The sequence below is a fragment of the Nyctereutes procyonoides genome, unplaced genomic scaffold, assembly GCF_905146905.1.
Source record: "Nyctereutes procyonoides isolate TBG_1078 unplaced genomic scaffold, NYPRO_anot_genome, whole genome shotgun sequence".
Taxonomy (NCBI): Eukaryota; Metazoa; Chordata; class Mammalia; order Carnivora; family Canidae; genus Nyctereutes; species Nyctereutes procyonoides.
Genome location: NW_026575043.1, coordinates 22,077,636 through 22,104,115, shown reverse-complemented (window position 1 = coordinate 22,104,115; position 26,480 = coordinate 22,077,636). Strand labels below are relative to the sequence as shown.

The window sequence follows — 26,480 nt, the reverse complement described above, 5'->3', positions numbered from 1 at the left end:
ACATACATACATGCATACATGCATACATACATACTACGACAGTTTTGGGTGAATCCCCGACAGGTCCGCCTGGCGCGGCCGGTGGGGCGGGAACCGTGCAAGGGAGAGCCAACTGGTCGGAAACGCGTAAAGGATTCAGCTAAATTGTTCAGAATCAGGCCCCGCCCCCTCCCTCCACCGGGTGGCTCAGTGGTTAGCGCCAGCCTTGGGCCCAGGGCGTGACCCCGGGGTCCTGGGATCCGGTCCCTCTTGGGCCTCCCTGCACGGAGCCTGCTTCTCCCTCTGCCTGTGTCTGTCTCTCTGTGTCGCTGATGAATAAACAAAAATATTTTTTTTTTTTTTTTTTTTTTAGGATCATAGAGCAGAGAGGACAAAGGAGGTAACACTATGGTAGAGGAAGCTGAGACTTGCCTGTAAGCTCTGCAGTCCTCAGCGGTACGGAAGAGACTACAGCCTTTGGACCCGGGAAACCAAGATGCGTGTGGATGCCCATCCGGCGCTCTTTCCAGGATCTTGGACCCAAAACCCTTTTGGGCATCCACGAGCTGTGCGGGGGGGGGGGGGGGGGGGGGCGGCTCCGTAAGTAGAGTCTAGACAAACGACGATCCTGGGGGAAGCAGCAGGGTGGGAACGCGCGCAGGCGTGGGGGTTAGGTTTCCTCCTGTACCCGGGCTTGGCACGTCGGAACTGAGTCCTCGTAAGTACGTTACCTTTTACCTGCTGTTGCCAGGTGTGCCGGACTTCCTTCGCCTTAACGGATATTCTACTTTATATCCAAGAGGAGATCTCTTGCAGGTTTGCTCTTATTTTTCCAAGACTTTATATCCAAGAGGAGATCTCTTGCAGGTTTGCTCTTATTTCCAAGAATAAATGTTACGGGTTTGCACATACCTACACTATGTCTGTGTTTGTCCATTTTATTTTTTTTTTATTTTATTTACTCATGAGAGACACAAAGAGAGAGAGAGAGAGGCAGAGAGAGAAGCAGGGGAGCCTGATTCGGTACTCGATCCTGGGACCCCGGGGTCACACCCTGGGCCGAAGGCAGGTGGTCAACCGCTGAGCCACCCAGGGATCCCCCTAAATAATTTGTTATTTTAATGACACTTCAGCCAGTCTGGATATAATGACACATGGCCTTGCCTTCATGGTGGGTGGGGCAGAGAATATAATAAACCATAAATATGACTCAATTCATACTATTTTTGAAAAGATACATAGGGATGAAAATCCCAAGGCAGAAAACAATCAGAACTCTGAAGTTCCAACCTATACACCATTAGTTCTTTTTTTTTTTTTTTAAGATCTTATTTATTCATGAGAGTCCCACAGAGAGGCAGAGACCCAGGCAGAGGGAGAAGTAGGCTCCATGCAGGGAGCCCGACGCAGGACTCAATCCCGTGTCTCCAGGATCAGGCCCTGAGCCAAAGGCAGGCACCCAACTGCCGAGCCACCCAGGTGTCCCACACCATTAGTTCTTAAACAGAGACATGGTTGAAGAAATAAGACATCCTTAACATATTTCTGAAAACTTTATCCCATGAGAAAAGTCTTCCAGTTTATTATATCTGAATCTCATTGTTAAGAAGAAAAAGACTTCACCAAGAAAACAATATAATTAAGGACCGCATGAAGAAGTGCTACAGCGGAGTCGGGAAGGAGAGGGAATCTACAAAAATCCGTAATTATCCAAGGATTAGTGTATTGTATTAACAGAGTCCACGAAGGAAAAGCGCTTCACAATGTAAAAGTTTAGGATAAAGCCCATGGCGGACTCATTCTGTAAGAATATTTGCAAATCTTTGCCTCGGAAAGCCAAGATGCATGTATTAACAAGCCCAGATATTCTGAGGTCAGATTTTTTTTCCCCCTGCTGTTCTTTCTTTCTTTCTTTCTTTCTTTCTTTCTTTCTTTCTTTCTTTCTTTCTTTCTTTCTTTTCTCTTTCTTCTTTCTCTTTCTTCTTTCTTTCTCTTTCTTTCTTTTTTTCTTTCTTTCTTTCTTTCTCTTTCTTTTTCTTTCTTTATTGGAGTTCAGTTTGCCAACATATAGCATAACACCCAGTGCTCATCCCATCAAGTGCCCCCCTCAGTTGATGTCAGATTTCTATGGTTAAACCAAACTCAACTGATTTCTAGAAGGAAAACGATCGTCACCCTGATTTCGGGTTCCACAGAATAAAGAAAGGCATTTTTGAGAGAAAGAAAACGAATAAAGAAACCTGCGTGGTGGTAAAAGTCAATAACTTTTCTCAGAAAAATATTTGGCCCCATTACCGTAGAATTCATTATTATAGAAAAAGAAAATCGCATAGTGTTTGGGACCAAACATATCACCGAACCAGCAAACCCTAACGACTCCTGAATCGGTTCCATTTAAATTAAGCAAAGGCTGAAAGGAAGTACAAAAGTTTCAAATAAATGTATCCATCATAATCCCACAGTCTAAAAAAACATTTGCGTCGTAGACTCAGTCCTAACTTCCCAGTATTCTCAGAACGTCTCGCCGCAGGCTTTTCCTTGATGCCCCTTCATTAAAAAGGACTTTTCTTTCTCCTCTTTCCTGCCACCAGCCGGTAAAAAGGCATTTACGGTGCGTCCCACGCTCCTGCGTGCCAGGAGCGAGATCACCCCGTTTGCCCTGGATTGAGAATTCGCTCAACTTGGCCGCGCGATGGAAGCCGTTCTCGGAGCCCCGAGCCCGCCGCCCCTCCCGGCGCCGACACCGGGCCGCGGGGGGAGACCTGGGGCACGCGCCCCTAAACCCTTAGCAGGTGCCGCGGGGCCCTCCGCGCGCAGCCACGCCCCTCGCCCCGCCCCCTCGCCCCAGGGCCCGCCCCGGAAGTTGCGTCACGGCGCTCGTGCGCCCTGTCCCCGGATGCACTTCTCTATCCGGATTCTTAGAGCGGACTCCGAGCTCCACGGTCCCCTCCGCGGTTAGCACATGCGCGACGGCGCCGCTCCCTCTTCCTCCACCTCCGCCAGCCTCCGCCGCCCGGGAAGCCGCCGCCGCCGCCGCCGAGGAGTCAGGAAGTTCAAGATGGCCGCCGCGGAGACCCTGTCGCTGCGGGAACAGCCAGAGTAAGTAGTCTGCGGGCGCGCGGGGCGGCAGGCCGGGGCCGCCGAGCGGGAAGCGGCGCGGACCTGCGCGGGCGGGCGGGCGGGAAAGTTGAGGCCTCGCGGCGAGAAGCAAAGTTTGCGTTTCCCCGCGCGGTACGCGGTGGGGCGGGCGGGCCCCGGAGGCCGCGGCTGTTGGCTCGGAGGCGGCCGCGGCCTGCCGCGCGTCGTTGCCCCGGGAGGCGTACGCGCGAGCGGCCTCTACAGGTCCCGGGCGCCAGGCGGCTGCCGCCTCTGTGCGGTCGCGCCTTCGTGCCCCCCCCCCCCCCCGGGGGCCGAGCGGAGCTCCCGGGCTGCAGGCGGCGGCGGCGGCGGCTGCAGAGAGCGAGCCCCGAGGCTGTGCGCGCGGGGCCCTGTGGTCGTCCACGCTGCAGGGAGGAGAAGGGCAGCCGGGGAGCCGGGGCCAGCCTTGCCCCGTGGGGCTTCCGTTCCCCCCTCCGCCCGTTGGCAGCCGACGGGCCAACTTGCAAACTTGAGGCGGACCGGGATCAAGTTCTTGGTTTTTGAGGCCTGACGTTTTCTGGCCTCGGGTTGCAGCGCTTCTTTGGGAGCCCGAGGGGAACAGGTCCCAGCTGCTTCCAAACCGCCAGCGCTCTAGGTCTGTGATCAAAGCTAACGCGAGAATCTTTGCGGGCCAAGTTGGGCCCGTCACTTGCATAATGCCGCAGAGTCTCGATTCTTTGCTCGAGAGCAGTTATTCTACGTTCCGGTTCGTGTTGGGAAGGCTCACGCAAGAACCCCCCCAACCCCCACCCCCGGAAGAGAGAGTGGATTCCAAGACCATTCACGCCGCGACTGTTTTTGTGCATTAATTAGCATTACCTGTTTGTCTTTTAAATTCGTTTTAGGATAAGAGGTGGCTGTGGTCTCCCAGCAACTAGGGGACGGAGAGGAGAAATTGTTGCCACGGGCTCCCCGGCATTGCACTGCTGTGCATTCAGTTCTGGACTCCTTAATCATTTGCTTTACTCAGAGAATCACGCTGAGTCTTTTCATTAATGGTTTTTGGAGGCGGCCCCGTTTCTTCCCAACTTGACTTAGAAGAGAGCAGGCGGATTGTGAAGTTTCTACTAGACTTCACCTCTTTTTGTTTCTCATCGAGTTGACAGAGTGGCGCGGCTTCTGTGCCTCTGCCAGTGCGGTACAAATGTCGTGCAGCTGTTATTTCTAGCAGTCGCTTCAAAGTTCTGTAGCCCCGTGTCCGTTTATTTGATTTCAGGTACAGTTCAGATTCATTTTTCAGGAGCGCTTTTGTCGCTTTACATGCATAATCAAATACGAGACTTCATAATGAACACTTATTTATACTCGTGCAGTGTGGATGCCCCTGAAATAGTCCTTAACTCCACCTCCCCTCCCCCACAGAACTCTTGGTATAAATGGAGTATTTTCTCACCTATTTGAAAATGTTTGACAAAGAAAATGAATTTGGTATGAAAGCAAGTGCTGTGTGTGTGCTGCTCCTAAGTGAATGCTGGAATATAGCGTCTAAACCGTTCTTTGGAGGCCACGGGAGTAGGTTACAGCCGAACGAACTGTATTCGGAGTGGAACATTTGGAGAGAAACAAAAAGTTTCTTAAGTTCCCGAAGGCTTTTTTAATGGCTTTTACTTTTGTCCATCCTCTTAACTCAGCCTCTTGATGGTTTTAAACATTTAAATTTTTATCTGCATTTGCTTATTTGCACTTACCAAGTAAGTATCAGATACTGTTCAGAGCACTGAGCAAATATCTTATCCTTATAACGATCCTCTGGAGGTAGATACTGTTATTTCCTGTATTTTTCAAATGATTAAACTGAAGCATAGAGAAATTAAGTTAACTTGCCCAAGGTCACGCTAAGTGGCAGGCCCAGGATTTAAACCCAGGTAGTCTTAATACAGGAGCCTTGCTCCTAACTATTGTACTGTGTAAGTCACCCACTGTACATTGTGGCTCCTTTTTTTTTTTTTTTTTTAATTTATTTATGATAGTCACACAAAGAGAGAGACAGAGGCAGAGACACAAGCTGGCTCCATGCACCGGGAGCCCGACGTGGGACTCGATCCCGGGTCTCCAGGATGGCGCCCTGGGCCAAAGGCAGGCGCCAAACCACTGCGCCACCCAGGGATCCCCCATTGTGGCTCCTTTTAAACATAGCCTTTATGGTTTGAAATCCTTCTTATTGACTTACAGTGTTCTAGAAAGGTCCATCTTTTTGATGTGACAGTTCTAATTCTTTGAAGCTTAATTTTCCACACCCGATTTGGAAAAGGAGGGGTGGAGGAGTTCATTTTAAGACTGGATCCTTCAGATCCATTCTTATTTTTACATCTACGTTAATTCTGCATTAAAGTAGTTGAAGTTGTCAGAGAAACGGGCTTAATTACTTTCTTTGTAAAGAAGTAATGGCATTCACTTTGCTCACCATTCTCTGTTTCCAAAGCATACATTGAATGCCTCCCAAATAAGATGTCATTAAGAGTATCCTTTTTTAAAAATTTCAAAGAGAAGTTAAAATAACATTAGTGGTTGGTAATTAGTCTTTAAAGTTGTTTCATTGTGCCAGATGCCCAGAGACCATTGAAGGATGAAACTGTTACATTTAACAAAATAAGTGATAGAAATACTGTTAACACTTACATATAGTCTGCACTTCAGATCAGCTTCGTTTCCAAATAATGTGATTTGAAGGATACTGCTCAATTCTCAGTAAGTCCTGTTTTATAACAAACCTGTTGTAGACCACGTTAGTTTAAACGTAGACCTGCTGAATGTGTAAATTGCAAGTGTTAAATTGCAAAATGTAACTGCTAAAATGTAAGTTTACGTATATGGAACTTAAATACCTGTATTTATTATAAATATGAACTATGCAAGAAGACTATCAAGTTTCTTAATAAGGGTACCTCTTCCTAAAATTTTAGAGGAAAGTTGTTGATGAACCTAAATTAGCTGCCTTAGCACAAGCTTGTTCTATGCCTTTGACTCATTGAGTTCAGGTTTTCCTGATTGCTGACTTCAATTGGTATTTCCTATGGAATTTGCATTGAGGAGGGTGAGCTAACCCTAGTGTAAAAGAAGTCTAAAATTATTAAGATTAAACTAATAGGCCCTAAGTCCTTACAGTGTCTACATCAGTAATGTAGTCCTTATTTCTTAGATTAAGTTACATTAGAAACTAGAGACACTCATGGAAATAACTCTTGAGTGGCACTGGGCACCATGATGTAGCTTTGGATTCTCAGAAGTTTTAGAAGCTAGATTTGCTTTTGAAGAAAATTACTTCTGTTGGTAAACTCTTAAGGATTTTGATTTGCAGCGCCTTAAAGACTTGTAAATTGTAGGAAGCATTAGAAAGGATTCAAAGAATAGACTTTTCTTGGGGAGGGAGATAGTTAAATCATTTGGGGATGTTGCATTCACCAGATATGTATATTCACTGTGAGGCATTGGAGATATAACTGAGCAAAAGCAAAATATTTCCTGACAAGAGATGAGTGTAGTATAGCCAGTATAAGCCCAGCCGTATAGTCTATATTTTTTTTTAATTTTTTTTTTTTATTTCTTTATGATAGTCACAGAGAGAGAGAGATGCAGAGACACAGGCAGAGGGAGAAGCAGGCTCCATGCACCAGGAGCCCGACCTGGGATTCGATCCCGGGTCTCCAGGATCGCGCCCTGGGCCAAAGGCAGGCGCCAAACCGCTGCGCCACCCAGGGATCCCCAGCCGTATAGTCTAATGAATACAATTTTTATGTGTTAGCCAGTACAAATCATTTCTTTGACATAACAGATTGCTTACTGAGTACCTGCTTACTCTAGGTTAGATAGTTTACTACCGTAGGGATTGAGCAGTGAACTAAATAGATTAAGATTCATCTCTCGTAGGGCGTATGTTACAGGGAGAGACAAGAATTAGGTGGTGGCAGTTACTTCAGAGGAAAAAATAAGCAGAGAAAGGGGATACGTGTGTGGTAGGGTGAGGATTATTATTAAAAGGAATCGGTGGGGAAAAAATTGAGAAAGTAATTTGAGCACAGACCTGAGGCTAGGCAAAGGAACAGCAATGCGTATGTGTGGGGAAAGCATTGCAGGTGGAGAAACAGCAAGTATGAGTTATCAAGGCCCTGCGGTAGGAATTTACCTATTGTTAGGGAAAGTGGTGTGGCTGAAGCACAGTGAGTGTGGGAGGAAAGTAGTAGGGGAGGTTGGGCAGATAGTTTGGGGCCTTGTGAACAATTTGGTTTTTACTCTGAATATGATAGGAAGTAATAATCAAGTTTCACACAGAGTAGTGAGATGGTCAGACATTTAAAAGCATCTTCCAAGTAATGAAATACTAGCCTTCTCAGTATCTTGATGTGTGTTTGACCAAAGGCAAGAAGACCCTTAAACTTCCTTGAAACTTCGTCTTCTCTGTCCTGAATACGGTGTTTTTTTAATACTTTGGTAGCATTTTATACATGAACTTACTGCTACAACAAGCCTCTGATTTATCAATGCTATTATTTCCCTAATATGTACAGTTGAGAAAACTGAGGCCCGGAGGAGTAACTTGCCTAAACTGACGCTAGGTGTGTTATGTTGGAAACAGCATTTGAACAATGTAGCTTGACTTAATCCTTGCTCTTTGACCATATTGCTTAAAGTAACATTCTAGTATCAGCCCTGACGGCTCCATAGTGTCATGGCAAGTAAATTTACTTATCCAGTCTCTGAGGAAGAATAATCTCTTACTTTGGGGGCGCTTAGTTTGTGCTTGGCACTGTTATGAGCCTTAATGACGCGTTAACCCATGCAGTCCTCACAGCTTGCTTTGAAGTAGGTGCTGTTTTCTCCATTTTGTAGATGAAGTGCCTGCAGACCAGACAGATCTTAAAATTTGCCTAAGGCCACATAAGTAGTAGGTATTGGACCCAGGATTTGAATCCATGCAGTCTGGCTCTGGAGACTGGTTCCTGAAGACACATTAGAGGATCTTTAGGTAGTTTGACCTTTAGCTTATTGACTAGAATTGTGTACTTTGGCCACTGAGGTTTTATATACCTGAAAATCAATCTCAGCCTTTAAACAGGTTCTCCATATATTGAATTAGCTTCATTTAGTTTTTCTCATACTTTTTCCCCTGTAAATTAAGTTTCAGGAAAAAAGATACATACCACCACTTTTTTAGGTCGTGCGATGGGAGATGCCAAGGGGAAGGGATGTGGTTACCTATATGACGATATAACTGTATAAAGAACAAAGTTGAAAATGTCTTTGTATCAGGACCCCTGGGTGGTTCATTCAGTTAAACGTCTGACTCTTAGTTTTAGCTCAGGTCGGGATCTCAGGGTCCTGGAATGAGCCCCATTTCAGTCTCCGTGTTACGCACAACCGCTTAAGGATCCTCTCTCTCCCCCCTTCTGCCCTTTCCCCTGCTCATGTTCTCCCTCTCTCTCAAATAAAATTTTTTTTTAAAAAGGTCTTTGTATCTTCTTAAATCTGTGATTTCCCCTTCTCCCCTCAATAATAGAACCATATTGAGTTTTTTTTTCCCACATAAAGATACCACACTTTTTCTAGCTCTTTGAGAAGGTTTGATGATCCAGAGAACCCTGCTATATTTATTGTCTTCTTTGTACCCCATTAGAGAGAAGTCAGTCCAAGCCAAAATCTCTGAACCAGAAGATACAGCCTTCTCTGCAGCTTTCTTGAGTACTTCTTTCTCACAGTCCACAGTACCAAAGTTCTTGCCTTGTGGTAGTAGTTGTGTGTTCTTCATGTTCTCCACACCCCTCATTGTTGTCAACTAACAACTTTGCAAGTACCTCTGGTGTCCCCCCCCCCCCCCTCCAACCCTTCCAGGTTTACTGAAGACAAACCTGGCTGGAGGACCAGACTCTCTTCCTGTTCCTGCCTAATGGCAGTATCCTTACAGACCACCTATTCAGCAACCTAATCCTGGGCCTCTGATCCCAGTGAACCTCAAAGTCTGTCTCAACTACTGACTTCCAGAATCTTGTTTAATATCTTTTTATCTCCTGGATTAGGTCTATTTGAGATCGTAACCATTAGACCAGTTTCTTCAGAAGTTTAATCCCTGGCAACACTGATCTGCTTATAGTGTGCTATTTATAACTGTGCCTTTTGTCACCTTTATTTCCTAGGTAAAGTATTCTTTTCCCTTCGGGTTAATTTCTTACTCATTCTCTAGGACAGTATTAGTCTTTATAATCTACATACCTTCTCAATAAACATTCCTTCTCTCCTCTCAGAGTCCCTTCCTAACAAATAGCTTGGGTTTTTCTTTGATCTCCTTGACCATTTTCTGAATGATTCTAGGTGATCTTCAGTGTTCCGTAATGCCCTTATTTGGGTCTTTATCATTGCATTCTTCCAGTGTTTCATGTGACTTTCTTTTCCACTGGACTGTAGTTTCCTTGAAGGTGGTAGATACTGGTCTTGTACATCTTTGTTTTCCTGCTTCCTTTCTTAATGCCTTAAGTGTTATAGTGATTTTATACACACACACACACACACACACACACACACACGTATATGTATATACATATTAGAAGAAATTGATTCTGGGGCCCTTGTGTGGCTCTTGTCAGTTAAGCATCTGACCCTTGATTTCAGCTCAGGTTATGATCTCAGGATCAAGAGATTGAGCCCTGCATCCGGCTCCATGCTGAGTGTGGAACCTACTTAAGATTTTTCTCTCTCCCTCTCCTTCTGCTCCTCCTCACCCACCTCTACCCTGCTTACTCTCGGGGGGAAAAAATGAATTCCTTAGTTCTTAAAATAAGAACAAATAATAAATTTACTAAAAGTACAGGAGTACATAATTTGAAGGACATTGACAAAATAATCCATATCCTCCTCCAATAATAGTGTGATGGTCTGCATCCAGATGATTTAAAATCTGGAGTTAGTCCCATATTCTGGAATGTGATGATTTAGTATGGAGTGATTTTAAAGGAGAGGGTTAAATAATGCTGTTGTAGCCTTTAACCTGGGATTAATAAACAGTAAGGATTTAGCAAAATAATTTAGAATCATAAACTATTTCAGCATAGCCCAAACATTTAAGCAAAAGCTACCCCTCTGATGTAATTACTTTTATTATTATTATTTGCATGGTACCTATCAATATGAGCATATTTTGGGAAACTAATCTTTCATTTGAAATTTAAAGAGATTAGCACAGTGAACAAATACTAGTTGAACCACAGGCTTTTGCTGACATTGGACTGTTGTTGACTTGCAGGAGACCCTTTGATGTGATTGAATCTGGTACCACATGATTGCTCAGTGGCCACCACAGGCTGAGTGTCTTAACTCCTTGGCCAGCTCACTTTGAAGTTTTAACCCTTGGGGGTATGTTACGCTCAACAACCAGCCACTAGTGCACACTGATAAGAGTGCTTGTTTTGCGTATAGCTGAATATTGGCTGTAAAGATTTTAGAAAGAAAAAGTATACTTCTCAACCTAAAGTGAAGAAAGAGAGTAGTCTCCCAACATATTGCAGTATGTTTTACGGAAAAAGAAAATGGGGAGGGGTGTCTTTGGTGTTAAATATGTGTGGGGAATTATGATTTAAAAACAAATAACTGAATGACTATTAAAATCAATATTAACATTTCACTGTACTGATTTTTTTATTTTTTCTATTAAAGATTATTTTAATCTCTCTATGTATGTAATCTATGTATTTGAGTTCAACTATTAGAAACAAAGTTAAATCATTAAGTCTTTTTTTGCCATATGTCTTTTTAATAAAATGTCTGAAGCTGCTCTGAAGATATTTCAATGACAAACTTCATGTATTACACTGAGATGTATTTTATTATTTTGTTGCGACTAAACACTTGATAAATGATATAATTTTGAAATGTGTTTGATACATTTATAGGATGGAAGATGCTGATAATTCCGAAAAGAGTGTAAATGAAGAAAATGGAGAAGTATCAGAAGACCAGTCTCAAAATAAGCACAGTCGTCACAAAAAAAAGAAACATAAACACAGAAGTAAACATAAGAAACATAAACATTCCTCAGAAGAAGACAAGGATAAAAAACATAAACATAAGCATAAACATAAGAAACACAAAAGAAAAGAAGTTATTGATGCTTCTGACAAAGAAGGTATGTCTCCAGCTAAAAGAACTAAACTTGATGATTTAGCTTTGCTGGAAGACTTGGAAAAACAGAGAGCCTTGATTAAAGCTGAACTTGATAATGAGTTAATGGAAGGAAAGGTCCAGTCTGGGATGGGACTCATATTGCAAGGTTATGAGTCTGGCTCTGAAGAAGAGGGGGAAATTCATGAAAAAGCAAGAAATGGAAATAGGTCTAGTACTAGATCTTCAAGTACAAAGGGGGGTAAACTTGAACTTATGGACAATAAAAATAGTACAAAAAAGCGAAGTAAAAGCAGATCCAAAGAACGGACTAGACATAGGTCTGATAAAAAGAAAAGTAAGGGTGGTGTTGAAATAGTTAAAGAGAAGACAACTAGGAGCAAGTCAAAGGAGAGGAAAAAGTCTAAAAGTCCATCCAAGAGAAGTAAGTCTCAAGATCAAGCAAGAAAATCAAAATCTCCTACCCTTAGAAGGCGATCTCAAGAGAAAATTGGGAAGGCCAGGTCTCCTCCTGATGACAAAGTTAAAATTGAAGATAAAAGTAGATCAAAAGATAGAAAAAAATCCCCAATTATAAATGAAAGTAGAAGTCGTGATCGAGGCAAAAAATCCAGATCCCCAGTTGACTTAAGAGGTAAATCCAAAGACAGAAGATCACGATCCAAAGAGAGAAAATCAAAACGATCTGACACAGATAAAGAAAAGAAGCCAATTAAATCTCCCTCTAAAGACGCTTCTTCTGGGAAAGAAAATCGGTCACCCAGTAGAAGACCTGGTCGAAGTCCTAAAAGAAGAAGTTTGTCTCCAAAACAACGGGATAAATCAAGAAGAAGTAGATCTCCACTTGTAAATGATAGAAGGTCTAAGCAGAGCAAATCACCTTCCCGAACTCTGTCTCCTGGGAGAAGAGCCAAGAGCCGATCCTTGGAAAGAAAACGAAGAGAACCAGAAAGGAGACGACTTTCTTCTCCAAGGTAACTTGTTTTTAGAATGTTAGTGATTTTTTACCAATGCACCATATTTTAAAAAGAAGAAACTAGAACTTGTGGACAAGAAGAAATGAGGTAGTATAATCAATCTTAACGGTGTTAAGTAGAGTTTTATGGTTTTAGGTAGATCCTATCCACTAACTATATTAATATTTGTACTTTTTTCAATGAGAAACTTGACCAAGGGATTTACAAATATTGGACTTGGTAACAGAATCAGTATGTTGTTTTTTTTTTGTTTTTTTTTTTTCAGGTTATTAGTATCAGATATACAGAAACACTCCTTTAAATCCAAGTGATTTGGCTGATGAATCTATGTATACCCATTTATGGGAAGTGAGGGGAATTTCTAGAGCAAGGATTATTACAGTATAAGCTGAAATTTTTAACTTTAAAAAAAAGGAGGTATCAATTTAAGGATTATGATGTGTCCATTCTTTTGAGTTGGCATGATTTTGAATTCTAATATAAATTGGGACTACCAAATCTTTTTTGCACCCAAAATAAATTTAAAGCAAATGTGGACATCTTTTTCTATTACTAATTATGTTACATAAATCTCATTGTTTAAGTCTTAAGTTTAGGAAGAAGAATAGTGTGTTAAGAAATGATTTTTATTTATTTTTTTACCAATAATAGTAATAATTCACATTTGCATAATACTTTTGCCCCATTGGGTTTTTTTTCTCAAATTCTCGTGATTTTCTCTCATAAAGTAAGTGATTCTCCTATTCAATTTATAAATGAGAAAATAGATTGAGAGATTATTTAGCTTACTGAGCATCATATAACTAATAGGTGATTAAGGCACATGAAGGATTTTAGCAGAGTGGGTAGGAATTGTTTAAACTGCTTTAGAACTGATTTTTTTTAGTATCTCTGTTGAATAATTGGACATGTGAAATTAGCCAAGTTTAGCTTAAAAGAATGTTGGCTTATACTATGTAAAGATACAGATTCGTAACCACGTATTGTGTGTAAGTATAAATGCAAGATGACCCTGAAGTTTAAATTATTTTCTGAAAAATTTCAAGAATGCTGTTTTCAAAGTGCTGTATCTTAAGAAATACTCTTGCTTTTTATGACACTGTAATTAAATGGCCCTCTTCTTCGTTTCCTTTAGCTTTCTAAATTGAGTTGTTAGTGTTGCTGATTATGTTCTCTAAAGTGTTTCTAAATGATCTTTGTTTCAATTTGCTTTCCATTTGAAAAGGAAATTCTGAGCAGTTTATTAAGGACTAGAGTTGAATATATGAAACAAAGTTGTTTTTTTTACTTACAGAAAAGATACTAATTAAAGGAAAATTCAGATAGGCAAAAGCCTGTAAAATCTCTCCCTTTTGAGCCCTCCACTACCAGTCATACTATTGTGTCCTCCTAGCTTTTTTTTTTATGGACATACATACAGTTTATATGAATGTTCTTATAGAAGTGGAGTCCTACATGTTAACATGTGATTTGCTTTATTTTATGAAACATTTCTATGACCATAAACATCTTTTTTACCTCTTTATATAGCAGCACCGTATTTCACAGTACAGATATACAGTAATGCATTTGAGTTTTGAACAACACAGGGGTTATGGGTGCCAGTCTGCCACACAGCCAAAAGTGGACCTATAACTTTTGACTCTCCCAAAACATAATTCTAATAGCCTGTTCCTAACTGGAATCCTTAGAAAACATATATTTTGTATGCTGTAGTATCGTATACTGTATTCTTCAAGAAAGTAAGTTAGAGGTAAGAAAATCATAAGGAAGAGTAAATACATTTACAGTGCTGTATTGTGTTAAAAACAAAACAATCTGCCTGTAAGTAGACCTACGCTGTTCAAAACTACATGTTCAGGGGTCACCTCTGATCATTCCCTTGCGGAAACATGAAAATTTTGGTTGATTCCAGTTTTTCACAATTGTATGCAAAGATGTCTGTTGGTTGTATGTGAAGTTTCTTTATAGAATAGAAAGTGAATGCATAGAAGTGAAATTGCAAAGTCTAAGGTAATGTGCATTTACATTTTATAAAGTATTGTCAAATGTCTTTCTAGGAAGGATATACCAATATGTATATCCTTGACTAGATGGACTATCCCTTTCTCTAATCCCTTACATGCATTTGCTGTTTTAAGGTTAACATTGATTGTAAGATGCTGTTTTATGTAATATATTAAAAATGAGACACTATATTGCAAAAATGTCAAAATTTAGGGAGAGGACAGTCTTCAAACTGAGGAAATGGAGTACTGTCCCTTAGGCAAGTTTTATCTGGAATTAGAATCCGTGGCTTTAACAACATGAATAACCTTTGTAATTATTCAAATTGTGAGAAGGAGGAAGTAGACCTTTTACTATGTGTGTACCATAATGCCAAAATGTCATTGTGATTTTCTGAATTCAAGTTTTGTTAAAAAACATGTTAATGTGTGCATACTGTCTTCAGGTTAGTGTACCCTTTCTTAAGATGTCCTTTATATGCAAAACAAATTCATTAATTCGATGTATTTTTTTTATTAACTTGTATTTGGTCCCCTTAAGAACACGACCTCGAGATGATCTCCTCAGTAGACGTGAAAGATCAAAAGATGCCAGCCCACTCAATAGGTGGTCTCCTACCCGAAGAAGGACAAGTAGATCTCCTATTAGAAGACGGTCTCGTTCCCCACTCAGACGTAGTAGGTCACCGAGGAGAAGAAGCAGGTCTCCACGGAGGAGGTAGAGATATGTTACATATGTTGACCTTATAATTCATTAAACTGTGTGCTTTGAAGCTTTGTATTAGCTCAGTTGGTAGGTTTTCTTAAAGATCATTTTTCTCTGAAAAGTTGTAGCTGTGATCCTATGTAATTTCCTTTTTACTAGTGTGATATTTCACACGCACACACTGGTTTTTCTTTAATAGATGTTTCTTTCAAATTTAAATAAATCGGCATTAATTGAAAACTCAGTCTTTTAAAGGGGGAATGCTTTTTTCCCTTTCTTAAGCTAAATAGGTGAATGATGCTTACTGGTTTGTTTTTTTTAAACAGGGTAGATCAGAAGGTAATAAATAAGTAGCCCAGTTTCCTGGCATTATGTAATTGCAAATACTGTGTCTGTTTTTCTATTAATTTATATTTGGTTCCATTAGAACAAACCTAACTCAAGATGATATCCTCAGTAGTTGTGAAAGACTGGGCAAAACACTTGTTTAAGTCAGAATAGAAACCACTTTACGTGAAGCCCATGTAGGGAGTTGGTTAATCAAAGTGTTTTTTGATTTGTGAAGCAGGAATCATTTAAAAATATATGCATTAAATATTTTTTCTTAAGGCTTATTTATTTTAGAGAGAGTGTATACACAAGTTGGGTGAGGGACAGAGGAAGAGGGAGAAGACCTCAAAAGACTCCCCACTTAATCAACTCAAGCCTTTCAGGTGCCCCGTGTGTTAAATATTTTCACTCAAATATAAATGGACTTCATATGCCAATTTTTTAATGTTTTTTAATTGAACTAATACATGAATGTAGTTTAAAAAGACAGCACTCCAAAGACTTATATTCCAACCAGTGAGTACATCTTGACATCATCTGAGTATTTTCATATACTAGATTTCTTGAAGGGCTTTGTCTCAGGTGGTATATGTTTAAATTTTTGAAGTTATTGCCATATTATCTATTTCTTACTTTGGAAAATTATGTTTCTTTCTTTTCTTTCTTCTTTTTCTTTCTTTTTTAGTAAGCTACACAGTGTGGGGCTTGAAATCAAAACCGGGAGATTAAAACCTGAGCTGACATCAAGAGTTGGATGCTTAACCAACTGAGCCACCCTGGTGCCCCAACAATTACTTTTTTTAATCCCACCCCCTCACACTTTCTTTTCTACCTAATTGTATCACATTTCTCTCTGCTTCCAGTTACAATTATTATGATCTTTTTTTTTTAATTTTTTTTGATTTTTCATTTATTTATGATAGTCACAGAGAGAGAGAGAGAGGCAGAGACACAGGCAGAGGGAGAAGCAGGCTCCATGCACCGGGAGCCCGATGTGGGATTCGATCCCAGGTCTCCAGGATCGCGTCCTGGGCCAAAGGCAGGCGCCAAACCGCTGCGCCACCCAGGGATCCCCAATTATTATGATCTTGTACAATATTGCTCATTGCTGAGCAGATAGTCACAGGAAGGGGACAAGCTAATGCTTCTAGCCTTCTGTCTCCAGACTGACTGATAGGCCTGCTCATTACCATCATTGTAGAATTTGTTTTCCCTTTTCTGTCCTCTGAGTATTCCATTGTTTCTGTCTTATTTTGTGGTTCCCTTCCCTGTATGCAGCATCTTCATGTTTTACTTCCTTGCTTTGTTAATGAATCTCTGATAGCTTCCTATGGAAAGGACATTTTGGAGGACCTTTGTTTCTTAAAAGCCTTTTTATTTTATTTTTTTAATCCTCATTGCTGATTTGATTTGTCAAAGAATAAAATTGCAGGTTGAAATCATTTCTTCTTAAGAATTTTGAAATTGTTATTTCACTGATTTTTAGTTTCCAATATTGCTATTGAGAAGTCCTATCTATTTATTTATTTGACAGGTACATAAGTAAGAGTGAGAGATGGAGAAGCAGGCACAAGGCAGGACTCCATCTCAGGGCCCTGAGGTGATGACCTGAGTGGAAGGTGCCCAGTGTCCTATTCTGATGCTTGGGCATTTCTTATAGGACTTACTTTTTCTCTTTTCCTCTCCTTTTATAATGAATGTTCTACATTCTGGAATTATGTTATAATGTGCCTTGGTGCATGGTTCTTTTCTTTGCATTGATTTTGCTGGGCACTATATAGGCCCTTTTAAAGCAGGAAGATGATGGCTAGCTATTCTGGTAAATTTTCTCTTTTGTTTTTGTTTTTGTTTTTGTTTGCTTTCCTGCCCATTATTTTCTCCCCCGTCCCCTCCCTCCATTGGGCCTTCTATATTCCACTGGTTTCCCCCCCATCACAGTCATCTTTTATGTTTGTCCTTTTCTACTTTTTGTCTAAATTTTTCCTTTCTATTGATTTTTTTTCTCCTGTGCTTCTGTATTTTTATTTCTAAGACTTACTGGCTGTTTAATTTTTTATATGCCTTTTTACTCATTTTTTATAGGTATAACATCTCAAAGATGGTAATGTTTATTTTTGGGAGTTTTTATTCTTGATAGTTCTTTTTACCTGTACTTTGTTTCTTCCCAGATCCCTTTTGCTGTTCCTTTACCTTTTTGAGGACTTCATTCAAACAGCTGGGTCCTTCTTGTTGCCTATTCTCAGTTAAAACTTAGCTGCTGAGAAAGCTGAATGGAAGCTTTCTTCATTCTGAGAATGTAGAATTTGTGGATTAGTGGGTATCACTTCAGTGTGATTAAATCTCTTTAGCATATCAATGACTGAAGCTCTTTTCTTTTGGGCTAGCGGTTTTCTAGAATCCTCTCATCTGCTAGAGAACATTGACATGGCTGCCAGGAGAGTTATGGTTCTTCATAAAGTAGACTTTCGCTTAATCCTTTAATGTTCAGGACTGTGCCTCCCTGCTACCTGGGTCAGTTTTTATAACAACCGACACCTCTCAATAAAATAAATTTTAAGTACTCTGCCAGAATGTGAAGGGAGATGGTTAGCATTTTCTACTGAGTTAGAAAAGGGAGTGTACAGAGCCTATTTCTAAAGACTTTCAACCGGTTCTTTTTAGCTTTTACCTCACATATCCAGCAGAATATGATGTCTCCAATTCTTGAGGATTTCCTGGGTTTTGTGGCATGCATTTACTTGTTTCTTATTTACTTTGTCTGATTTTGTTGAACTAATATTTAGATTTGATTTGTTAATATTCTTGACATTTCTGCTGTCATAGTTTTTCCCATTCTCTTTGCCTGAGGATTTTCTTTTCAGTTGTTCTTTTCATGTCATTTTAGTAAGGGTTCTTGAGAAATGTGACATAAGCAAGGTAGTCAGATGTGACGTTAACAGAGTTTGCCAGTTCCTTCTAGACTTAGCAGCCTTTTCTGTTTGGAGGTTCCACAGCATCTTACTAACATAAACTTTGCCTTTAATTCTTGAGCTATAATAGTTTTTGTTTAACATGAGGCAAGACCTTTATGTACTTACAAAAATGTCTGAAGACCAAAATAATTAGACTTTTTGTCACGTTTCTTTTCTATACCTTATTATTGGTGATCTTTTTTTTTTTTTTTTTTTTTTTTGGTTTATTGAAACATTCACATAAACTAAATTCACCCTTTTTTGGTGTAGTTACATGAGTTTTGATGAACACATAGTCCCATAATCATAATCAAGAACATTTCCATTGCCCACAAAGTTCTTTTGTGCCCCTTTCACAGTCCAGTAAGAACAATAACTGTGTTTTAGTTACCTTCAATTAAGTTGATTACTCCAGTCTCTCTGATATGTTATTTTACTTTAAATTTTTAATTAACTTTTAAAAAAAATTTCATTTTTATTTATTTATTTTTTAAAGATTTTATTTTTATTCATTCATGAGAGACACAGAGACATGCACAGAAGGAGAAACTGGCTTCCTGCGGGGAGCCTGAAATGGGACTCCCTCCCAGGACCCTCGGATCACGCCGAACCCAAGGCAGATGCTCAAACACTGAGCCACCCAGGTGTCCCAAAGATTTCATCTTTAAAATAGTTTTAGGTTCGCAGCAAAATTGAGCTTTGGAAAAATACGGAAAGTTGCTGTATACTCCTGCCCCCAGCACACGCACAGCTTCCCCACCTTGTACTTTAAATGTGTGTATATATATAAGTTTTTTTCCACAAAATAGGGACAGAGGTCGGAGGAGCCGGTCACGCTTGAGAAGGCGGTCTCGATCACGGGGTGGTCGTAGACGTAGGAGCAGAAGCAAAGTAAAGGAAGATAAATTTAAAGGAAGTCTATCAGAAGGAATGAAAGTTGAACAAGAATCTTCATCTGATGATAAGTAAGAATGGAATATCCCATAATTTCCTTTTTCCAATTTAGACAAGTACTATTTGACCTGAGATTCTTTGATTTCCACCTGGATGTTGTAAGTGAATCTATTAATTAGGTCTTGAATTTGAAAGTTAATTTTTTGTGCATATCTTATAGGTTATGTGACAGAGGTCATGATTTTCTGAATTTAGAGGTTTCAGTTGGACTGGAGTGAATATCAGGAGCCTTCTCTTCATTTTTGTTAGGGACAACAGATCTGTTAAATAGCCCTAGCAATCTTGACTAGCAGGTTCGTAGTGGTTGGAGGAGCAGGGGGTGGTATACAAGTTTTTAAACTTCTCAGTTTGTGTAAAAAGATTACATACTTTGCAGTTGAGGCTATTTGGTAATGGGTATGTCTGTTACAGTGTAGAAGCTACAGACACATTTCATTGTCTAATGGAAAAATGTTTTTTAGTGCTAATTTAGTTGTCTAGATGGAACATCTCAAGAACTAAGATAATTTAGAGCAGTGGCCCTCGGCTGGGGTAATTTGCCTCTCTGAGGACATTTTGGCAATATCTAAAGGTATTTTTGGCTGTCATCTTGTGGTTAGAGATCGGAGATACTGTTCGGCATCTGCTAATATCCTGGACAGCGCCCTCTTCCATAACGAAGAATTGTCAAAATGTCAATAGTGCTAAGGTCAAGAAAGCCCAGTCAGAGCTAGTGATATGCAAATTAAGTGAGGAATGTTAAACATAGATCCTAGTACCTTGAGAATACACTTTGCTTACTCATCTGCAGCAAAATAGCAGATCATAGAAAAGATGCGAGAAGGGATGGTAAAGATTACGGAGTTCTTTGGGAAGAAATTGGGACGAATCAGGCAGGTCTGGGAGGTAGAGTCATATCCCTTCAGAGTGCATGTGAAAATTTACATGTGTGTTTTTGATGGGGAAAGGATCCATAGCTTTCCCAGTGACCCAGAGAAGGTACTGGTTGCTTGTGTGTCTCACTCTTAATCTGTAGGGGTTAAAACTGAGGCTAGCTGAGTGAAATGACTTGAGTAATACCACAGTCATGGTAGAGCCAGGGATGACTCTTTCGAACTTAAGGATCTTTCTTCTGTTCCCTAGTTTGGTGCCATGAAACAAATGATGAAAATAATGAGACAGAGGAAGGTTGAATTACTTGCCAGGATTCCAAACCAGGCAACTGAGAGTTTAGAAACGGGAGAAAAAGAGTAAGATGGCTTAAGACTTAGGCTGGAGCTTGTGGATGACCTGTGTTTTCAGTTTTTATTTTTAAATTATGTAATATTTCTGGTTTATGGCTCCCTAAGGATGTTTGAAATTGTGTGTGTGTGTGTGTGTGTGTGTATATATATATATATATATATTTTTTTTTTTTAAGCCTTGAAGACTTTGATGTAGAGGAAGAAGATGAAGAAGCTCTAATAGAACAGAGAAGAATACAGAGGCAGGCAATTGTTCAGGTATGTGATATTAAAGTTTTGAGCAATCCTTAAACAATTATTCTTAGTAAAAGGTTTTTTACTTTAATAAAGAAGTGATGTTAGTAACAATCGAGTAAGTCTTAAAAAAATCATATATGTGAAATTATATGAGACTTGAAAAGATAATTTCCTAATAAAGTTGAAATAGTTGCCCCTTTTTACATATAGGACTCTAACAACATTTGAAGCTTCCTTTTTTTTTTTTTTTTTTTTTTTTTTTAAGAAAGCCCTCATAAATAAGTATAGAATAAATTGGAGGAATTTTGTTTCACAAAAAATTAGGCCTTTTTCTATGGGGGGGGCATTTTAATGATTAAAAAAAGTACATTTCCTTGTGTAGATGTGATTGCTTAAATAGAACATCTCAGTAATTTAAAAAGTAGTTTAGAGGTAGGTAATTAAGAAAATGGGGTGGAGAAAAGGGTATTGTACATAGATCTTTGTATTGTCATTTAATGATCAGGTTACCTGCCTTCATGGATTATCAGTTATACCTTGGCCATCCTGAGATAGAGCCATGGCCATTAGATCCTTTGTGGATGGCAGTCCCTGTAAAGTGTAAAATTTTCTCCTAATAATGGCAGGGTGAGTGTTGGAGTTGAGAACACATTCTGGAAGAAGTGAAAAAATGTTTAGATCCTATAAGGAAGACAGCAGGCAGAAGGAAAGAAGAGATGTGCCAGCTCCCCTACCTATACATAGTAAATCATAAATCAGGCACTGGTGGGTCAGAGGAAAGGAAAGAACTTGAATCACCAGAGGATATGGGCCAAAACTGGAGTTTCAGATAAACACTTTTCTGGGGCGCTGATGAAATTGTTGTTATTAGACTGATATCCCTAGAGACTTGGTTGAATCTTTTTTTGTTCTTGCCCAGGTCCACAATCCCTTATCTCCAGCCCTTGGGGCCAGATGTGCTTCAGAACTCAGAACTATTTGAATTTTAGAAAGGTAATATGGTGCATCTATGTATATTATTTAGCCCCACTAGTGGGGTCTAGAACAGGAACAGTACCCCATTATCAAACACATTAGTGTTTCCGCAGTGAGGCATATTATGTTCACAATGGGGGAGATTTAAAAAAAGACTATAAATAGTTTCACATCTGTTAGGTGAGGCTTTGTCTCCTAATGAGTGTGCACCAAACATAGAAAAACTTTTTCAGAGTTTTGTGAGTTTTGGAGTTATATGTAAGGGATTGTGGATCTGATTCAATCAAGGCATCAGTACCTTTTTAAAATTTTTAACATTTACACTCTTTTCAGTGCAATACCTCTTAACAAATATGCGTCAGATTTTATGAAAATAATATGTTGTATTATTGTTACAGAAATATAAATATCTTGCTGAAGATAGCAATATGTCTGTGCCATCTGAACCAAGCAGCCCCCAGAGCAGTACCTGTACACGGTCACCCTCTCCGGATGACATTCTGGAAAGGGTAGCTGCTGATGTTAAAGAGTATGAACGGGAAAATGTTGATACATTTGAGGCCTCAGTAAAAGCCAAGCATAATCTAATGACCGTTGAACAGAATAATGGTAAGTTAGATTTCTATTTGGACCATCCTTTCTCTGAATTTTTAGTTCTGTAAATAATGAAAGATTGTTTTAGGATGGGAAAATATGGAAAGGATTAGAAACATTGCCCCTGCTAAGTCTTATGGTAATAACAATATTAAATGTTCCCTATAAATGTTTTTGACTAGTTGACGTAACCTAAACAGTATTATACTGAATCGCATGTATTCATTACCTTCCGTCAGGGCTGCCTGGCCGGTTTAGTCATAGCATGTGACTCTTAATCTTGAGTTTGAGTTCAAGGCCAGCTTTGGGCACAGAGCTTCTTTAAAAAAAAAAAAAAAAGTCATTGCCTTCTGTTTTGTTTGATAGAGTATTTTAAGCAAATCCTAGCCATGATTTCATTTCATCTATAAATGCTTCATTTTGTATCTCTGCTAGATAAGGACTTTAACAACAACAACAGAAACAGTTCTTGGGTGCCTGGGTGGCTCAGTCCAGTTAAGTGTTCAACCATGATTTCTGCTCAGGTCTTGATCTCAAGGTCGTGGAACTAAGCCCCATATTGGGCTCTACACTCAGCAGGGTGTCTGCTTGAAGATCCTCCTTCACTTCTCTCCCTTCCCTCTGCTGACACTTTCTCTAAATAAATAAAATCTTTAAAAAATAAAAAAATACTACTTATATCTAAAAATTGATCATTTTTTAATGTCTTTCTAATTACAATTGGTTTGAATCAAAATCCAAATAAGATGCACTTATCTCTTAATCTCTGTCTTAATGAGTTATTCTCATCCTTCTCTTCCCCCTCTTTCCATATACTTGTGGAGATAACTGGGGCCATGTGTCCCATAAACTTTTCTTTCCATTCTGATTTTGCCACATTCTTGCATCATTTATCTTATTTCCTCTATCTCAGTGTTTCTTGAATCGAATAAAAGTGTTAGAGACTTGAGTAGATTTAAGTTAATTTTTTTGGCAAGAATACTGCATAAATGGTGGTGTGTGCTTGCATCACATCAGGTGGTTTGTGGTGTGTGCTTGTCCTATTTTTATTTTTATTGATGTTGAGACTTTGTGTTTAGATAAGATCATCACATCTATCTCACATGAAGTTTCCCTTCAGCTGTTGACCTGGCAGTTTCAGCAGCCATTGGTGATCATTACTTAGATCATTATTTCTCAGGGGTTGGGGGTAGGTGGGCACACTCTGAAGTGGTAATTCTTAAATGTCCATTATTCCTTTTGAATGGTTAGCTGTAATTCCATAAAAGAAGAGGTTTCTGTTCTTTGATTACCCAAGAGAGATGGTTTGTATGGGAAAGTTGGGATAAATGCTTGATTATTTCGCTTTTATTGACTAATAGTATTGGTACATTAACAACCTCCAGAGATAACCAGTGAGATTTAGGTGGCTTTTGTCAGGTTTTTATTATTTGGTATCATTATGTACTTAAATTCTTTCTCCAATTGAGATTAGGAGGGAGCCCCTTTAAGTTGGTTTCTAATATGTTTTTGATCCACATCCTATGGGATTTATTGGTATTAATATGTTTCTTTTTAGGACAGGTTGGCAACTGTCTGTGAAAAGTCAGATAGTCAATATTTTAGGCTTTCGTAATTTGTTTTTTTTCTCTGTTCCAACTACTGAACTGCTGTCGTAATGCAGAAGCAGCTGCATTCCCAGAACTATGTGGGCACCATAATTTAAATTTCATATAGTTTTCACATGTCACAAAATATTCTTGTTTTTCCCCATAACCTTTAAAAATGTAAAAATAGACCATATAAAAACAAGCAAGGGACCAGATTTGCCCCCACTCTGTAGTTTGCAAACTCCCTGTTCTACCATGTTGTAGGATACCACAAGTCACCTTGTGCATATCTTATCCCAGAACAGAAGCAGCTATTGCTCCATGAAACCCTGGTTCCATTTAATAAGAAATGCCATTTAGACTTCACAAGGCACTTAGGGTGTGTTCATCATTCATGGGACTTTTCAGTTCAAAGCTAGGATATACATATATTTTTGGAAAGAGGAGGTTCATACTGAAAAATTGCCAATTCGAACTTAAGATTATAGGGTTCTTATTAACTTCTTTGATTTCCTATTTCTTTTATAGTGAAAAACATGATTCCTAATAACATTATTTAGATTATTTTGAGGCTTTCATGTAAGTAATTTTCAGTATAATCACCAATATTGAATGTAGTGAATGCAAATTGAAAATGTAATGATTCTTTTTATCTTTGGGATACATTCCAAGGTATAAATTCATGTGAAATACTTCTGTATGGTTATACTACACACCAGATAGATTTAGGTTTATTTTGTTTGCTTTTGATTTCTAGGAATTTTCTGTTTGATTATTAAAATGTCTTTCACATCTGTGTGTTGTATGCTGCCTACACAAGCACACACAAAAATAGACAAACTCATCAGTATGAAAAGATCTTCATTCCTATTTACAGCTCTGTGATATTCCAGTGTAATCAGTATACCAAGGTTTATTCACTCTGTCTTCTAAGAGTGGATGTTTGTGTTGTATCCACTTGTTGATTATTCATTGGAGCATTAATTACAGTGGCATTGCACATTAAGTCATTTTTTTAATGTTCACCATGGTGTCTTTGAGATGATTTCCTAGTATTGGGGTTGCTGTGTCTGTCCGATGAATATAATCTGACTATATTTACAAATTTTACTCTGTAAGGCTTGTACAGTTGCCTCCCAAGTAATGTCTGAATACTTGTTTATCAGGGCCTTGTTACCAGAATGTTATCATGCTTTCAGGTTTTTTTAGCCTGTCTCAAAAGAGAAATGGTATTTCATAGTAATTTTAACTTGTGTTTCCCTTACTATACATGAGATTGGGTATAGGTTCATATGCTTAAAACCATTGCTTGGGTTTTTTTTTTTTCTAACTCCTTTTATTTTGCCCAGTTTTTCTGGGGTTATTGGACTTTTTAGGGGAGAAATATATGCAGATCTAGATCTATAATGGGAGTATTAACTTTTTGAGATTGAGTTGCAGTTTGGAAATTAAATATTTTAAAGAGGAACTTTGATTTTAATACATAATCATGTAGCTATTAGCATATTTAACAGTGGAGAAAATACTGCCATTAGGTCTTTCAACTTTCTAAAATGCATTATTTTAGTAAAGAATAGATAGCTTTATATAAAGTGTTACAAAGTGACTTTTAAGATGGTTAATGAAAAACTGATGTACAAAAGGGGGGAAGTATGAATTGCTAATGATTTACATTGATGACTTATTTGTGTTTTAATTTGTATCCCTTCATTTTTCAAATATTACTGTTAATTTCCATTAAGGTTCATCTCAAAAGAAGCTCTTGGCACCTGATATGTTTACAGAATCTGATGATATGTTTGCTGCCTATTTTGATGTAAGTAACTTTTAAAGTCATAAAAACAGAACTATTAAAAATATATACTAAGTATGTGTGTTGTATATAGAGAAGGATAAAGCAAATTAATAACTGTTAACATTTGGACAGTCTGAGGTGTATCTGAAAACTGTACTAGTGTCGCAACATTTTTTAAGTGTAAAATTAGGTCAAGATTTTAAAAACGAGTATAGCAGAATAATTTGAGAGCTTCAGAAAAACACCAAATGATTTAAACATGTAGTTTTTTGGGGTTTTTTGTTTTTTTTTTTTTTTTTGTAGGTATTTTTTTGAAAATTTTTCTTGGATTTACAAATGGGGGTGGGGGTGCTTAGTTAGCTGAGATAAGATGTCAATAATTTCTAGGCCTGTGTTAGAAGAGAGTCCACTTTGGGCTTTGATATTGTAGGTGATTGAGAACTTAGGATTTGGATATTAATACACTCACTGAAGAGTTGGGAATGTTAATACAAGGAAGGGGGTTAAGAAATTTTTTTTTTAAGCTATTTTATCAGTACTCTTTCTTGGAAAAGGCTTAAGAACATATTCAAAAGTATGAGACCGTCTTCATTATAAAATCAAGAGAACACCAAAAAATAAGGAGGCTTTGGCAAGAGAGAGTGGAGGGATAAACATAAAATAGAAAAATTAAAAATGGAGTAGGGTTAAGCAATCTGTCCAGGACCCTGAAAACATTGGTCATTGGCTTAAGTAATGTATGTATGTTTTGCTACAGGAACACCAAAACAAAGTTAAGACAGGATGACAGGATGTTTAAGCCACTGAAAGTATCAGCACCAATCACTTGCTTAGACTATGTATGGTTCAGGGTCTTCTTGGTATCATGGAAAGTGATGTAATAACTCTTCAGAAGTGCTAAGTACTGTTAATTTCCCACA

At 39.0% G+C, this 26,480-nt stretch overlaps 1 protein-coding gene across 8 annotated transcripts in view; it reads left to right on the top strand.

The window, feature by feature from the left end:
• Positions 1 to 2,880: 2,880 nt before the first annotated feature.
• PRPF4B (pre-mRNA processing factor 4B) overlaps positions 2,881 to 26,480 on the top strand; it is a 37,932-nt gene continuing 14,332 nt past the window's right edge. For all 8 annotated transcript variants that reach the window (XR_008664091.1, XR_008664089.1, XR_008664087.1 and 5 more), the window contains exons 1-7: positions 2,881 to 3,078; positions 10,995 to 12,197; positions 14,748 to 14,924; positions 19,003 to 19,158; positions 20,547 to 20,628; positions 21,981 to 22,191; positions 25,508 to 25,581. Coding sequence is in view for 1 of the 8 variants with exons in the window: in XM_055322619.1 (XP_055178594.1) it covers positions 2,942 to 3,078; positions 10,995 to 12,197; positions 14,748 to 14,924; positions 19,003 to 19,158; positions 20,547 to 20,628; positions 21,981 to 22,191; positions 25,508 to 25,581 (2,040 nt within the window). In the remaining 7 variants the exon portion in view is untranslated. The remainder of the gene's footprint in view (positions 3,079 to 10,994; positions 12,198 to 14,747; positions 14,925 to 19,002; positions 19,159 to 20,546; positions 20,629 to 21,980; positions 22,192 to 25,507; positions 25,582 to 26,480) is intronic.